Genomic DNA, 17,407 nt, shown 5'->3' with positions numbered 1-17,407 from the left:
ACACATTGTATTAACTGTGATCAATTTTTCTTTTCAATTTTACAATAATAAATCCACTCAACCGAGTTACAGGAGAATCTGCTGGCATAGATAATATACATTATAAATGTAATTTTACATTATTTTGTTCTAAAAATATGTTAGAAACAAAGCGACTGTTTAAAACACAAAGTTCTCCTTTTTGTTTGAAATGATTGCTTAAAATGTTTTTGACAAAGATAATTTTTATAAAATAATTTAAATTAAACAGAAAGAACAAAGGAAGAGGGACATGTACTTTTTCCCCGCTCTTTATAGGCAGAAAGGCCTGAATATTCCACAAGTTTATCATATTTTTATATTAATTATATTAACTTATAAATACTTACAAAATGAAAATTGCCTTGGAAAATACATTTTAAATCTGGGATGGAAGCATTGAGGTCAACACATTTTAACTATTTTAAATTAGCAGCTATCAATTGAGGCAACTTATTTGAGGCATTTGGCATCGTGGATAGCAACAATATTAAGTTTCTAAATTACTGTTTTTGAAAGCAGCTGGCAATATGAACTATTACCAATTTGGGTGTCTTTAATTTATTCATATGGCAAATTAGTTTTTAAGATTTTTCAAAACTAACTGAGCTTAACACCCATAAGTTAAAAACTAAATGGCCACCTTGAATATGGCCAGAAAAGAGAAGCCCTCAATTGGCAAGAAAACAAATAATGGGGCAGAACTCAAGTGATACAGAGGATTCAAATGCTGAACATCTATGCATAACCATTAACACTATTAACACTAGGTTGTCTTTGTGTGGGGAAACAAGGGGGAGGATGTTCCTGTTGTATTTTTAAGTGAAATGAATATATGAATTATAAATACTATTTCAAAATAGGAAATAATTCAAAAAACAGTGTAGTTTAGAAAAAAGGAATATTCAAAATTTTCTTTTCTATGGGGTTCTCAACCAAAAATTCAAAATAGTACAGTAGAAAGTACTGAACTTAGAATTAGTAATACCTGGTTCTAGTAAGAATTTTACTACTTACTAGTTGTGACATCTCGGCAAAATCAAAATGACTGAGTTTATATTTTCTCCTCTATGTCTTACAAGGTTGGAATAGTTAGAATGACAAGTGCTACAGAAATGAGTGATGTACTATATTTGTTAATAAACTAATGGAGAAATTTAGAATAGCCAGTTTTATGAATAAATGGTGTATTTCTTAAATGACCATGATTTTAAGACATAAGACAAAATTCTATTATGCTCACATTGAACTTTTAAGGCATGATTTTAAGTTTCTGACTAAAACTAAACCAAAAATGTCCCACAAAACTTGTCCTTAATTGGCTGGGTTCACAAAGTCAATCAGGATAATACCAATACTTGGCTAGGGCAGAACAAAAGTCAGGACAATGGTGATGATCTTAGAAAAACTTTGAATGTGCAAAGGAAAGGAAAGCTATTGGGAAAAAATCCTTTGTAGATCCTTTACATCCTTTGAAGTCCCTATGGCTTTACCATAATGTTATTTTCCAAGTAAGTATTCTGATGAATTTTGTTCAAGTGAGAAGTTTCTTAGTAGTAAGAATAGTACTGGTAAGCTACTAAACTTCTGTGTGCCTTAGTTTCCTCATCTGTAAAAATAACATCTACTTTAAAGGTTGCTAGGAGGAATAAACAAAGTCATGTTTCTAAAAGCATGTTATGTACAGTTTGACACTCTGTAAGCAGACGATCAATGTCAGCAATTATTAATAATTAAAAAGAAAGCAACCAAGTGGGAAACCAAGTGTTAAAATCAAACTTGACAAACGTGGAGCTGATATTTAAAATATCAGCTCTAATGTGATAATACATAAATTAGAAAAAAATTACCCTTTACTCATTTAATTTGTTTGGAAATGGTGCTAGTCTGAGGATGCTGAAGTAGTACATATGATGTGCTTTGAGTACTTATATTGAAAACAAAACAAACACAGGCATTATCAGTTGTCTTAAGTTTAAAATGCAGCTTGCACTAAATAGTTGATACTATCAATAAACAATTGAATAACATAATTTCTTTTATCTTTTTGAAGAAAATAATGACGTTTTGGAGTCTCTAAAGAAAGTTTTCTTAAAAGGGAAGCATCGTTTAAAATCCTGTACATAAGAACACTTTATTTCAGATGTGAACAGTTCAGACTGCTAAAATGCTAGAGGAGAGGGAAACAAAACAGATTAGAACTGGGAAGGCAAAGAAGGAAGCCTTACATGACGGGTTTAATTCATTTTATCACTAACTAAGGCTGGCAAAACCAGCGTAAAATGATAGATTTTAAAGCTGTCTCTTAAAAAAATCATTCTACAGATGTTAATATAATTATTCATAGCATGCCTAGCTGTCTTGTTGTGCAGAGACCACCTGACTTAGAAGCACACAACTTATCAATGAAAGAACACATGTCAAACATCTCTTGTTATTAAACCATGTCACATCCTTCCTAGTCCGTGGTACTTATTAGACTGCAGATCCCATAATCCTCTACTGAGTCCCCTCTGCGTTTAATTCAGTTCAGTCTTAAGTAGTTAAAGAAACTGTTTTCACTGGCAACTAATAACTACTGACCTACAGTGACACTGCCCTACAATAGGCTTGTCAGTCCTGAAAAAGTTGTACCAAAGAAGCTGATTAGGACTTCAAGAGGTTTGCAGCAAGAATCAATGGTCGGTCTGTACTAATGCTGTGTTGCCGGCACAGAAATGATAAAAGTGGAACACCATTAGTTATGCCTCATTAAGCTGCACAACCCTTCTAAAAAGAAATTTGTTTAGCCTTACCAAAACCTAATACAATTTTAAGCTCTCTGTGTTGCATTTTTCAGAGCACCTCAAAAACTTCAATAAAATAAAGGCCAAGAACCAAGAAAAGCAGAAGAGTATATAAACACAAGCCTTTTACTTCAAGGTGTTAACCATCTATTTTCCTAAAGGACAGGCAAAAGAGAAACTGTTTAGGGGAAAGGAAGTATATTTCAAACCATGGAAAAAGCCCAAACCTCAAATGTTGATGTGGAAAAGTATTTAAAAGTGATGTTTGCTTATTACCTGTCAAATCTTTGCTGCTGGAAAAGAGGAGGAGGACCTCGCCAGGAATCCTGGGGCCTCATATCTGGAAAACAAACAGGGAAGGGTTAAACAGAAGAATTTTTAAAAGTAATCACTATTCAGTTACCCACACATTTAATAATAAGAAGTTTTTGAAAAAAATTGAGACAATATAAACTAAATAAACTAGCATAATTACTCACAATGGAAATGTAAAAAGATATAAAAACAACAGGGTCAGTAAAATTGTTCATTTTATTATTTTTCTTTTGGTAACAAAACACTTTTAGTAACCGTGGTCATTAAAAACACACATTTCTCTCTCTTTTGCCGTGTGTGTGTGTGTGTGTGTGTGTGTGTGTGTGTGTGTGTGTGTGTGTGTATATAAAGGTATATATATATATTTTATATTTATATTTTAAATGCTGTGTAAAAGTAAGGGATTTAGGTTTTTTCTATAAATACAAAGTGAACATATAGTAACTTTAAAAGAAACCCTGAAATTTTCTCCCTAAATGTGTAAACTGGAAAAGAACATTGACTTGCCTAGCTATTGTAACAAAAAGCAGAAGCACACAATTTCTCCAACACAGGCCAGGAAGATGTATTAATAAAGGGACCATCCACTTTTTTATTGTTTGCTGACAGTCAAACTCTTCCCTTAACACAAAACTGAACTAGAAACATCTAACTGTAAGAAACAATTAAATAGCTGTTACTCCTCTACGTAAGCAGGATTAAAGGAACATCCCACAACACCAGTCAGCAGGGGTGGTTAGTAGCTTAGCAGGTTGGTATCAATCAACCGTCAGGTCTCCAGTATTATAGTCACCTCGGCCACCTTTCAGCACGGTCTATGTGTGACCTAAATAAAACAGCTGGTTCCAGGAGTTGTCTAATGAGTTCACTGTGTGAGGACAGTAACCTTCTCCAGACTAGTGAGACCCAAGAACAACAAGGCTTACCATAATGTATTCAGGCTCACATTTTAATGGAAACACAAACTAGAAACATGCTTTTCAAAATTACTCTCTTAAAGGAAAGAAGAAATGAAAGCTTATCTGGTTAGAAACCAAAAAAAAAAAAAAAAAATGCTATCTGGGTTTACATTTAAAAAAAAATAGGATTGTTCTTTAAAAGGCTCCCACAAAGGAGAATATGGAATGGGTAAAGTACCTAGCTGCTCATAATTATTCCAGAGTGAAACAACTGGCTACTTCTGCTCCAGGGCTTCCTCTTACCTCAACACGGCTGACAATGCCAGGCTGAAGAAGTTTCCTAAATGGACAAACTACCCCTGGGGAAGCAGCCATGAAGAGTGGCATCTGCAGCTAGTACAGCCCGCTGCCCCTTGGTCAGTGGCAGCCAAACTCACGAGATGCCTCTCTTGGAAAGGTATGGGGGCGGGGGGTGGGGGAGCCTTCATCACCGTTATTTCCGAGAAGAATCCCATTTTCAATTGAAAGAAAGGTGGCATCTCTAGTTGATTTGAATTAAGTCCCCTTTTTATCTCTTAAAAACCAAACTAGCAGCAGTCAAACTGAGGAACAATGCTGAAGAGGATTCACGGTGGTCATTAGATATTTAAACCTGAATGGAAACTCAGGAAGCTAATCATCACAGAATCCACAGAAAACAGGGAAGAAGGGATCAGGGATCATTAGTCTAGGCCCAGAATAACTTCTGAATCACTACTACAGACTATACACTATCAGAAAATCATAATGACAGGAGATAAAACCAGATATTCTTAGAAGACAGTCATCATTTCATCTGTGTGGCTTATTTCTATGAAAAAACTCAAGATATACTTACCTAACCACATTACATAATTTTCGGTAAGCTACCATTTATGAGAAAGCAATATAATAAAAAAGTGAAATTGACATTTGGGCTACTTTTCGTATCATTACTTTGTTCAACTTGTTCAACTTGAAGTCCATTGGGCTATTCAGATATTAGGTTAGTGAAAACTGGTTAAATGTTACAGAAGTATTTTGTTTTAGTGTTTTACGTATACAAAATTAGCTAATATAATAAAAGTCAAAAGAAATACAGTGAATTTCATTCAGACTCCTGTCTAGCTCTGTACTTCACATGTCCCAGAATCACTGTGGTCACCTTTGAAACATCCTTTTACCATTAAGATTTAATTCTATGATTCTGGTTCTATGGTATCTCTTTATATGTGGTACATACTCTCCATGTGGAGAATACATACTCTCCATGTGGAAGCACTTAACAGAAGCTTCTACACAGGATCCCTAATAAATTTAAAATTGAATGAAGATAATAAAAAAAGACACATCTGCATGAAGAAAAGCCTCCCTGAGTACTTACCTTAATATTTTATGAAAAACAAAAGCAGAAAAAAAGCTTGTATATTTTCTCCTAGGAACAGTACAAGTACAGGAAATCATCAGGAGTACATATTCATTAGATTCAAATATACTACACGTTAGATTAAACATACCAATACTTCTAAGTAGAATTGGAATGTAAAGTTAACTAAGTATAAATCTTTTTTTGGAGAGGGGGCACCATTCAACCGTCTACCTATTACACCTATAAGTACCTAGAAAAATGGCACAAGTTCCTATTCTATCACTACTAGTATGCTAGGTACTTCCCACTTGATTTTGCTTTTACTATTTCTCGCCTCCAGAATAATTTTTTCACATAAACAGACTTAGCACATGCAAAAACTATAGTTCTTTGTTAAAATCTAGTCATCTTGCAAGACTTAAAAAAAGTGTATTACTTAATTATTAAAAACCTCTTGCTTTCGATCCAAAAAAAACCAAAAAACAAAAACCCAAAGGATCAAAGACAAACTTCAAGGCTACCTTTAAACAAATCTCTTCATGTGGCTCTGAGCAAAACATATATAGCCCTTAAGTATTCATAAAGCAGAAATATTTCCTGGCTGATAAGTAATGAAGTAGAAGGTAAAACAAACTTATTATCATTCATTTGTATGGCTCTAAAAGAAGATCCATTTGAGAGGGAGAAAAAAAATTCTGAGATAGTGAATTGCACTTCAGAAAGGTACAGGCGAGAGAGGAAAAATGAGTTAATTTTTCCTTTGGTCTTTAAAAACTTATCCCTTTTCTAGAGCTCTAAGGCCACACAAACCAAGCCTTCTCCAATAACTCAAGTGACAATTTACCTAATCAGTGTGGCAACCACAGAAAAGACTCCATGTTTACTGATTGCACTAATCAAAAATCACTTTTCAAATGCGGCTAACTGGCAGTTTACTGGCTGAAATTAAAAGAAGTGACATTCAGGTTCTTTGGATTGTAGAAACAAAATGCTTTATTCACACTGAGTACTTGTCCGCACTTGACTCCAAAAAGTTATCAGTAAACAGACAATTACTCATCAGCCAAACACTGACACATCAAAGACAAATCAAAGGCCAACAGTAAGAAACACCTAAGGCAGATATTTAACAGAGTTTGTAGTTTGACCAAATGGCCTTTCTTAAGTGTAATTTTGCACCATATAAAGAAAATAGCTATGATACTAAAAATAGATTGTTTAAATGGTTTAGATATCAATTTTACTACAACTATTTCTGACCAAATTTTAAAATTCAAAATTCTATAAAAAGGAAGCCAGATCTTTTTATCACTTGTGTAAGACTTTCATGGTATTGACTATGTGTCAAGCACTGTTTCAAGTGCTTAAACTCATTTATTGTGAGTATTTTGTGAGATGGGTATTCTCTGTACCATTTTAAAAGTGAGAAAATGGGAGTAATGACAAAAACCTGCCTGAGGTCACAAGGCTATTGAGGGACAGGATAAGCTTTCTTAACCACTCCCCACTACATGTTTCTCCAAATTTCACATGCACTTGTGCTGTGGGTTGAGGTAACTTCGCTCTTTCAGAAGGACCAGAGGAGAACCACTTCCTCTGGTTCAGAAGGCTCAACCATGAGGCTCAAAGAGCTTAGGGTTTTTCAAGAAGGCAGGATTAAGGATTTGAAACGTTCGACATTTTGAAAGTTTAGAATTAATACACACATCTAATTAAGACAGGAAGAAAAAATAAACATACTTAATACATGCATTTTGGTAGTTAAATATCTTGACAAATATGGAAAAATAAGAAAAGGTCTTGGTTAAAATATCTGAAATCATTGTCCTCTTTAAAAGGATAATATTATCCTAAAAGATTTAGTATTCAGAAAGTATATAAATATAAGGGATCAGATAAAAATTACAACAGGATATAGACATGAGAGATATGGATGGATGGACTGACAGTTATTCAGGGATTAATTCTGTTTGCACAAATATGAAATCCAGAGGTCACAAAAGACCATGAAATAAATGTGCCAGAAAATGGCACACTTAATGACAGTAAACTAAAAGAAAACAAAAGGCAAATCATATGTTGAAATGTATAAAGAGTGTTGGGGAAAACATCACAAAAAGTACGATTTCCTTTCTTGACAGTTGGGAGCATTTGTCTGGGGGCTTATCACACAACTGTGACCATTTACTATCCAGTAATAACCATTTAGGCCGATTACTTATCTAATATATATATCTCTTACAAAGGTTATCAGGGAATAATTTGTGATATGACATGGCTGACTTCAAGGAGGTCTAACCTCACAACCCCAAACTTTTCTAGGTTCTCTTATAACCAACAGCAATTAAAATTCATTAACCTATCCAAATCCTTCTTGAACTTTTACATTTCTGGCATATATGCAGATAATTCCTAATTTTCTCTCTCTAAACATCTTCTCTCTTGAGCAAGTATTAGATCCATATTACTAACTCCTGGCAGATGACTTCAATGTATTCAGCACTTCAACCTCCACAAAAATCAGACTCATCATATTCTTCCATATTACTTCAACTTCCGGGGTTTCCAAATTCTGTTAAAGGCCTTATTAGTCCCCCAGGTGTCCACAGTGCACTCATGATCCTCATCTTGTATCTTCTCTTTCCCTCATCACATTCAATTATACAGTCCTTCAGTTTCTCTTCTCCCATTTTCTCCACTTTGAAACTACTTTGCCACAGATCACTTCTGACCTTCATTATTTTTCTCTAACTAGAACCACCACCAAGTCTTTTCCACAGCCAAGAGAGTTGTGATTCTAGAAAGATGTGACTATGCAATCTTCTGCTTAAAAAGAGCTTTAAAAAGCTCTTATAAATAAAGAAAAAGACTTGCAAACAAATTAATTAGCTAGACAAACAAAAACAGGCTATGAAAGAAAACTGGTTAGTAAAAATGTGATCGAAGCAGCAATTTAAAAAAATCATAGCTTAAGACAAAGATACATTCTTCCTTATCAAATTAGCAAGAACATTTAAAAACTGATAATCCTTGGTATTGATGGGAGTTGAGATATTAGAAATTCTCATCTGCTGTTACATAACGTGTAAACCTCTTACTGGAGATTAATATGGTAATTTTAACCAAAAGTCCAGAAATTCAACATACCTTTTCATCCAGCAATATCATTTGTAGAAATTGAGTTTACAATTAAATTAAGAAAGGAATCTATTTTAAAAGATTAGAAGAAGTGTATATGCTTAAAAATTAAGCAATATACTCCTAAATTATCCATGGGTATATAATTTTAAAGATGGAAATCAGAAAATATTATGAACTGAATGACGATAAATACAGGACACAAAACAAAAGGAATATATGACAGAGCTAAGTGATTACAGGGAAATTTATAGCACTCAAGTGCATATGTTAGATAAAAAATACTAAAAATAAATTACTTGCCTCCATCTCCAAAAATTAGAAAAAGAACAGCAATTTAATTCCAAAGAAACTTGAAGAGAATAATGAAAACAAATATACAATATACAATGGGGGGGGGGGGACCCACAAAGCTAAAAGTTAAATGGAAAAAAAAAGGAAAACTAAACCAATTAAAATTAAATAAGCCCTAGCAACACTAATTGAGAAGAGGAACAGAATACATTATCAATACCAGGAATTAATTTTAAAGTCTTTTAGTCATTAAAAAATATTAAGAATATATCATGAGACAAAGGAGGCAAGAATATACAATGGGGAAAAAGGCAGTCTCTTCAATAAATGGTGCTGGGAAAAGTGGGCAAATATATGCAAAAAATGCAACTAGACCACTTGCTTACGTCACATACAAAAATAAACTCAAAATGAATTAAAGACTTAAATGTAAGAACTGAAACCATAAAACTCTGGAAGAAAACATAGGCAATAAACTCTTTGACATCAGTCATAGCAATATTTTTTTGGATATGTCTCCTCAGGCAAGGGAAACAAAAGAAAAACTAAAGAAATGGAATATCATCAAACTAAGCTTTTACATGGTGAAGGAAACCATCAACAAAATGAAAAAACCTATTAAATGGGAGAAGATATCTGCCAATGATACATATGGTAAGGGATTAGTATCCAAAACACATCAGGAACTCACACTGGTCAACATCAAAAACATAAACTGCCCAATTAAATCGTGAGCAGAAGACCTGAATAGACATTTCTCCAAATAGGACATACAAATGGCCAACAAACACATGAAAAGATGATCAACATCATTAATCATCAGAGAAATTCAAACTAAAAGCACAATGAACTATTTATTACCTCACACCTGTCAAATGGCAATCATCGATAAATCAACAAAAAACAAGTGCTGGCAAGGACGTAGAGAAAAGGGAACCCTTATGCACTGTTGCAAAATGGTGCAGCCATTATGGAAAATTATATGGAAGTTCCTCAAAAAATTTACAAAAGAATTACCAAATGACCCAGCACCTGCACTTCTGGGTATTTATCCAAAGAAAACCAAAACACTAATTCGAAAAAATATATACATCCCTATGTTTACTGCAACTTTATTTAAAACAACTAAGATATGAATATAACCGAAGTGTCCATAAGTAAACAGGTGAATAAAAAATATAAAAATATATATAAATGGAATATTAGTCATAAAAAATGAAATCTTTCCACTTGAGACAATATGGATGGACCTAGAGGGTATTATACTAAGTGAAATAAATCAGACAGAAAAAGACAAACACCATATGATTTTACTTTTATGTGGAACTTAAAAAAACAAAGTAAATGAACAAACAATACAGAAATCAACTCACAGATTAACTGACGGTTGCCAGATGGGAGGAGGGTTGGGAGGGTGACTGAAAAAGGTGAAGGGATTAAGAAGTACAAATTGGCAGTTACAAAATAGTCAAGGGAATGTGAAGTACAACATAGGGAATATAGTCAATAATATGGTAACAACTATGTATGGTGTCAGGTGGGTACCAGATCGATGGGGAGAATCACTTCAGAAATTATATAAACGTCTAACAACTGTGTTAATAACAACCTGAAACTAAATAAATACTGAATGTCAACTGTAATTGAAAACATTTTAAAAACCCAAAAAACTAACTAAAAAAGACATATACATCCTGATGTTTGCTGTAGTATTACTTACATCAGCCAAGATATGGATGCAACCTAAGTGTCCGTCAATAGATGAATGGATAAAGAAGATACGGTAAATATATACAGTGAAATATTACTCATATTACAGAATATTACTCAAAAAAAGAACAAAATCTTGCTATCTGAGACAACATGGATGGGCACAGAAGGTATTATGCTAAGTGGAAAAAAATAAACAAACAAACAAAACAGAAACAAACTCAGATAGAGAACAAACTGATGGTTGCCAGATGGGAAGGGGTTGGGGAGTACATGAAAAACATGAAAAAGATTAAGTACAAATTGCCAGTTTTAAAAATAGTTATGGGGATGTAAAGTACAGCAATAGGGAATATAGTCAATAACACTGTAATAAGTATGTATGGTGTCAGCTGGGTACTACACTAATTGAGATGATCATTTCATAAGGTATATAAATATCTAATCAACATGTTGTAAACCTGAAACTAATATAATTGTATGTCAACTGTAATTGAACAATAAATTTTAAAGAAATGCAAAGTAAAAATACATAAATAAAAATAAATCAAGTATCAAGAAAAAGTATATCATGACCAATGTTTGGCAATATATCTGAAATTTTAGAATAAATGGCACATTCATACAAAAAAATGAGGGGCTTACCAAAACCAACACAAGAAGTAACAACAACAACACAAAAAATCAGAATAACCTGTATCTACTTAAGAATTTGAATCTATAGTTAAAAACCTTTTCATGAAAAAATTGCTAGGCCCAAATGGCTTCACCACTGAATTCTTCTAAGGATTAATACATGACAACAATCTCACAGTAACTCTTACAGAAAACGGAAATGTAGGAAACACTTTCTAACTTGTTTTATGAGGCCAGAATGTGTGAAAAAGGGAAGTTATAAGCTAATCTCTCTCATATTACACAGATGAAAAAGTACCCCATAATATACTGACACACAGAAGGGAGTGACATATAAAAAAGAATGATACATCACACTGAATTAGGATTATCCCAGTAATGCCAGGTTGGTTTAAAAGTCAAAAATCAATCCATGTATTTCGTCACATAACAAAAGTTATGTGATGAAACAATAAAATCCATTACCATCTCAAAATATGGAGGGAAAGCATTTGACAAAATTTACTATTCACTAGAAACAAATAGAAGGCAAATTTCTCAATATAATAAAGGTTGTCTATGAAGAAAAAAACCATAACAAACATCATATTTAATGGTAAAATATTACCTATTTGCCCCCTTAAGATTGGGAATAAAACAAGGATGCTCAATTATACTAAAGATCTTATCCAGTGCAATAAAGCAAAAGACCAAAAGGCATTAAGATTATAAAATGATTAATAAAACTGTCATTGCTTGCAGATGACATGATTGAGTAGGCAAAAAAAAAAATCTACAAGTACAGACAAAATTCAGAATAAATTTAGTAAGGTTGTAGATATAGTCAATATTCAAAAATCATCTTTATTTGTATATTCAAGCAAGCAATTAGAAACAAAATTTAAAAGATAATATTACTTACAAAAACACCAAAACACATCAAATATCTAGGAATGCTTATTTTTATCCTCATTTTTTAATTGTGATATTTCAAGACTTACAGAAAAGCTAAAAGAAGAGCACAAAGAATTCCCACATGCCCTTCACCCATGTTCCCCAAATGTTGGCATAATCTTCTGTTCATCACATGACACCAATTAAAGTAAAAAGTTAAGCTATCAAGTGGAAAAATGTATTTCCAATACAAAAATAATCTCATAAGCAGAATGTAAAAGAACTACAAAACAAAAAGAAAAAACCTGAAAAATGGACAAAAGACTGAAACAGGGCTATATCTATCTCTCTCTCCTTCTTTTCCTTCCTTCCCTCTTTCTCTCCCTCTCCCTCGCTCACACACACACAAGTGGTCAATAAACATGAAAAGTGCTCATCTAAGTAATTAAGTAATCAAGAAGATGCTAATTAAAACATCAGTGAGATACCATTACCCCCTAGTAGAATGGCTGAAAACGAAAAGACAGTATCAAAGGCTGGTAAGAATGTGGAGCAACTAGAATTTTACTATACTGTCATAGAAATGTAAATTGTTATAAGCTGAATGAAATTTGGTAATCATGTGTGGCATTTTCATTCACTAAAGATGAGCATACACACAATTGCAACCTTGCAATTCTACTGCTAGGTACATACCCATGAGAAATGTTTATACATATGCATCAAAGACACAAGAACTTCACAGCAGTACTATTCCCAAACTGAGAATCAACTCATTGGATAGATAAATGGTGACAGTCATATGATGAAATACTGTAAGCAATGAGAATGAACAAACTATTGCTGGGAGTAATGACGTGGATAAACCTCAGAAACGAAATAATTGAACAAAAGAGAGCAAATTTTAAAGAGAGTAATAGTATAAGACTCCATTAGGTAAAGTTAAAAACAAAACAAAACAAATCTGTAATACTGAAGTCAGGATAATGCTTACTCTTAATGGGCTGAGGTAGTACCTGGGAGAGGACACAATGGGGAACTTCTTGGGTGTTGGTAATTTTGTATTTTTTGGAGTGGTGGTTACTTGAGTATGTTCATTTCATAAAAGTTAATCAAACTGTACACTTATGATTTGGCATTTACATATGTTACAGTTCATTAAAAAGCATATGCAAAAACATGTATAATAACTAAACTTTCAAAAATTGCAAATATGAACAATAATGAAAGGAAAGCTTATTTCAGGTTCATGGAATTATGGGTGACTTTCTTTTTTAAGTTTTATTGTTATATGCCACATTTCGCTTAATTAACATATACTACAGTTAATATACATTTTAAATGTCACTAAAAATATGAAAAAAAAATCTGCCTCCCCACGTTTATAATCTGTTCCAATATACGTCCCCAGACTAATTTTCTATCAGTTAATCTAAGCTTAATACCATCTGACTACTTGCCCTGTACACTAACCTCATTTTCTCTCAGCCCAGAGCACCCCAAATCTCCTTTGTATGTTCAATTTAAATATCGCATTCTTGCTGATTTTATTTTTTGTTTTTACTCTTCCCATCCACATTTCAATTGAAAAGTTGTTCAAATCCTTAGGTGACTCAATGTTTACAAGTCACCAGGCAGAGAGGGCCACTTGCTCTAAGTCAATCCCTACTTTACAGAATATAATTCCTATTTTAATGACATAGTTAAAATAAAGAGGTTCTAAATGAAATAGATTCTAATCAAAGTTTCTTTGTAAGTAAAAAATTTATATCTAATAGGGGCTATAATAACGGCAAATGCGGAGTTACTCACACTAATAAAGGGCAGGAAAGACCCCGCAAGTTGAAATAAGATGCCCAGATGCTAACAAGAATTGTCTGTTTCCAAAGAAAGCAAACTAAAAAGTATATAATTGCAGGATCCTAAAGGCATGAAATTCTTTACCTCTCGTGTAACCTTGATAAATTTAAGAAATTTCTTTTCTCTTTCTCTTACTGTTAAAGGATTCCACAGGCTGGAAGGGTACCTCGAATGGAGTATCTGGATTTACATGAACCCCACACTGAGATTTTTTCTGGGAAAATCACTGGCTTTTACAGATTCTCATATGAGCCTATGATTTCCTAAAAGTTAAGAACCACTGATCTAGACAATGTTTCCCAGGGTGTGGTATGTTTCCCACAGGTGGTACTCAAGATGATTTTCTGGGGGCCCATGAAACATGGACCATGAAACTTATCTTCATAGTTATACTTATTTTTATGTATATTAGAAAACAAACAAACATCAAACCCATAATGTCATAGTACTGATATAATTCATTAATTTAAAAAACTAATTTAAGTTAAAAAAAACTTTAAACAATTTAAGTAGCTGTCTAGATGGTATCTAGATAAACTATGGTGGCAGGGGTCCTAACTAGGAAATACGAGATGAAAGGAATCTGCTTAACAGAGAGCACATGCTTTCTTTCGCATCTGCTACTCAAACCACTTTTCAGACCTCTGAAAGTTTACTCAGTGCAATAACTTCAGAAATTCCTCATAATCATCATCTACAAAATACTAGCTAAACTAATCCACAGAGATTTTACCTGGCTCTAGCACTCTGCATCTCAATTTTTCCTATGTGGAAGCTGTGATACCATTACAGATAGAAGTAAATGTCAAAGAGCCATAAGAAAAAAAAGAACTGATAAGAATGTGTCAATAAACAGCTAGCTTTAGGGGTGGCTCCATAGAGTACTGGTTAGCACATCTGCTTTACACACAGAAGGTCCTAGGTTCGCACCCCAGTGGAGCCACGGCCCATACCCAGGGCGCGCCAGGCCCCCTGGGTGCACCAGGCCCTGGGTGTGCACCGTGAGCGCGTAGGAGGAGACACCCCGCCTTCAGAGATCCAGCTCTTAAGAGGAGACGGCAGCATCTGTAGGCCAGGGGTGGAAGGGGCGGGGGAGGGGGAATTTAAAAAAATAAAATAAATAAAAAATAAACGAGCAGCTTTAACAATAATGTAGAAATGCTTTCACCATTTACTAGTAAAATCTCAGGGCATACATAGTTCTTTCAAAGTGATGTATATATGGAAATACTCAGAAATATTTGCTAAACTTGGAGAAAAGCAGACAAGTAAACTGCTCCAAGTAGTTCCACAAGAGGCCTGTTAAATTCTATGCCCCTTCTGTGCTACACTAAATAGAATAAAATAGAAATCCATAGATATCAAGATGGAATCTAACAATGCTCCATTCAATGTCTGTCATTAAGCCAGCTTCCAGTTCAAGATTGCACTGTAGGTGTTGCTGCTGGATTCCCCACAGCTTACACCTGTTCAAGACACAGCTCCAACCTATCTACCAAGGATGCTCTAACGTAGCTTGCCCACAGGACTCTCCACGGCCCGGGTCAACTCAAACTATAGATCCAACTGGCCTGCCAAGGTGGTCCTGGCACAACCCCCAGGTCTTCCTGTGGCCCATGCCCATTCCAGTTCCAACTCCAACTCCAACTCCAGCTCTAGGTGCGGCTGGCTTGCCAAAGACACTCAGGACACACAGTCTACAAAGAGTAAATTCCTACACAAAGCTAATCCTTCAAGATCAAGAGAGGTAGCTGTTTCAGGTAATTCATAGAAACGAATACAACAAAAGCCAAAATGCAGAGACACAAAAATATGTTCCCAGGAAAATAACAGGCAATAACCCCAGAAAAAGAACTAAATGGTAACAAAGACAAACGATACCCAATAACAACTTTAAAACAATGCCTATAATGATGCTCAATGAACTCAGGAGAAGAAAAGGTGAATTCCAGGAGAACTTCAAAAAAGAGATGATATAAAAAGAAAAAATTAGAACTGAAGAATACAATAACTGAAATACACACACACACACACACACACACACACACACACGAGGAAATCAGTATCAGATAAGATGAAGCAGAACAATGAGTCATAAAGCTGGAAGACAAGGTATTAGAAATTATGCAATCTGAACAGCAAAAAGAAAAAAAAATTCAAGAAAATGAGGATAGTTTAAGGGGCCTCTGGGATAATATCAAACAAACAAATATCATAGGGGTCCTAGGGGGAGAAGATGACGAGAAAGGGACAGAAAACCTATTTCAAAAAATAATATCTGAAAACCTCCCTAATCTGGTGAAGAAAACAGACATTCAAGTCCAGGAAACTCAAAAGAGGTCCACACCAGGACACATCATAATGAAAATTCCAAAAGTTAGAGATTTAAAAGCATCAAGAGAAAAAGAGCTAGTTACATGATGACAGGAAAAACAGGTAGCCAAGAATACTCTATCCAGCAAGGTTTTCATTAAGAACTGAAGTAGGGGCGGCGGCGAGCAGTTGGCAAGCACCTTTACAATGGCCCTGACCCTGTTTGAGGAAGAAGGAAAATTGATGTATGTTAAGTATATCAATATTAGATAATTCTCATAAGCACCTGGTGAAGGAAATAGCTGGAAAGAATTTCCTTTAAAAATAAAACCAAAGTCTGGATTAGGCGGAAACATGGCGGAGTGAGAGATGTCCCTAGATCTTTCCCCTTGAAACAACAATAAGCTGAACATGTAAAACTTAACAAAAAACATCCAAACTACAAACCAGCACATCTGAGCGAGGGATCTGCGCATAAGAGGTACCACAGGACAGAACCCCCAGTGTGGGGCGGTGGACTGGGAGTAATAAAGAAGCTGCCTCTCACAGCTGCTGGAGCTCCCTGTAGGAGGAGGGGGAGGGGTGAAGGTGTGGCAACTTTCCTGATCAGCTCTGCCTGGAAGTGCCGGGGCTTGTACTCACCTGACCAGAGGGCCCAGTCATCAGGGCAGAAAGTGGAGAAGCGGGGCAGACCACAGAGAAACAACAGCTGATTTTTACCAGCCCGTTGAAAAACCGAGGCTGAGCCAGAGCCCCAAACCTACGACCCAGTGGGGCCCTTCCCCCATACCCTCCGAGACCCATCACCGCGGAGCCCCAGGAGAATCTGAGCAAACGCTCCCTAAACTGCTAGGGTTCCAAGATCCTACTGGAAACCAAAAGAAGAATGCCTTCTTTGCAGCAGGCTAAAGAGAGACCTTTATTTAATAAATCTTCTTTCTAGAAAAACAAGAGAATACACATCCATTAATGCCCAGGCAGAGAAATAGTCCATTAAACACCATGAACAACCAAGGTGACAAGGCATCTCAGAAAGAAAGACAGAAAAATCTCCAGAAAATAAGCTTACAGACGTAGAAATATGCGACTTAAATGACAGAGACTTCAGGATGCTACTTCTGAAAAAACTCAATGAAACCCCAAACAAATCATATCAACAATTTCAGGAATTGAAAAAA

The 17,407-nt window shown here is 34.9% G+C and overlaps 1 protein-coding gene across 1 annotated transcript in view; it reads right to left on the bottom strand.

Annotated features, from left to right (window-relative positions):
* XRN2 (5'-3' exoribonuclease 2) overlaps window positions 1–17,407 on the bottom strand; it is a 78,144-nt gene that overhangs the window by 4,961 nt on the left and 55,776 nt on the right. The window contains exon 28 of the mRNA XM_011370835.2: window positions 3,081–3,144. Within this exon, the coding sequence (XP_011369137.1) occupies window positions 3,081–3,144 (64 nt within the window). The remainder of the gene's footprint in view (window positions 1–3,080; window positions 3,145–17,407) is intronic.

The sequence above is a fragment of the Pteropus vampyrus genome, unplaced genomic scaffold (assembly GCF_000151845.1).
Source record: "Pteropus vampyrus isolate Shadow unplaced genomic scaffold, Pvam_2.0 Scaffold7, whole genome shotgun sequence".
In the NCBI taxonomy this organism is placed as follows: Eukaryota; Metazoa; Chordata; class Mammalia; order Chiroptera; family Pteropodidae; genus Pteropus; species Pteropus vampyrus.
The sequence above is the reverse complement of the archived record's forward strand: the minus strand, read 5'-3'. Positions and strand labels throughout refer to the sequence as shown.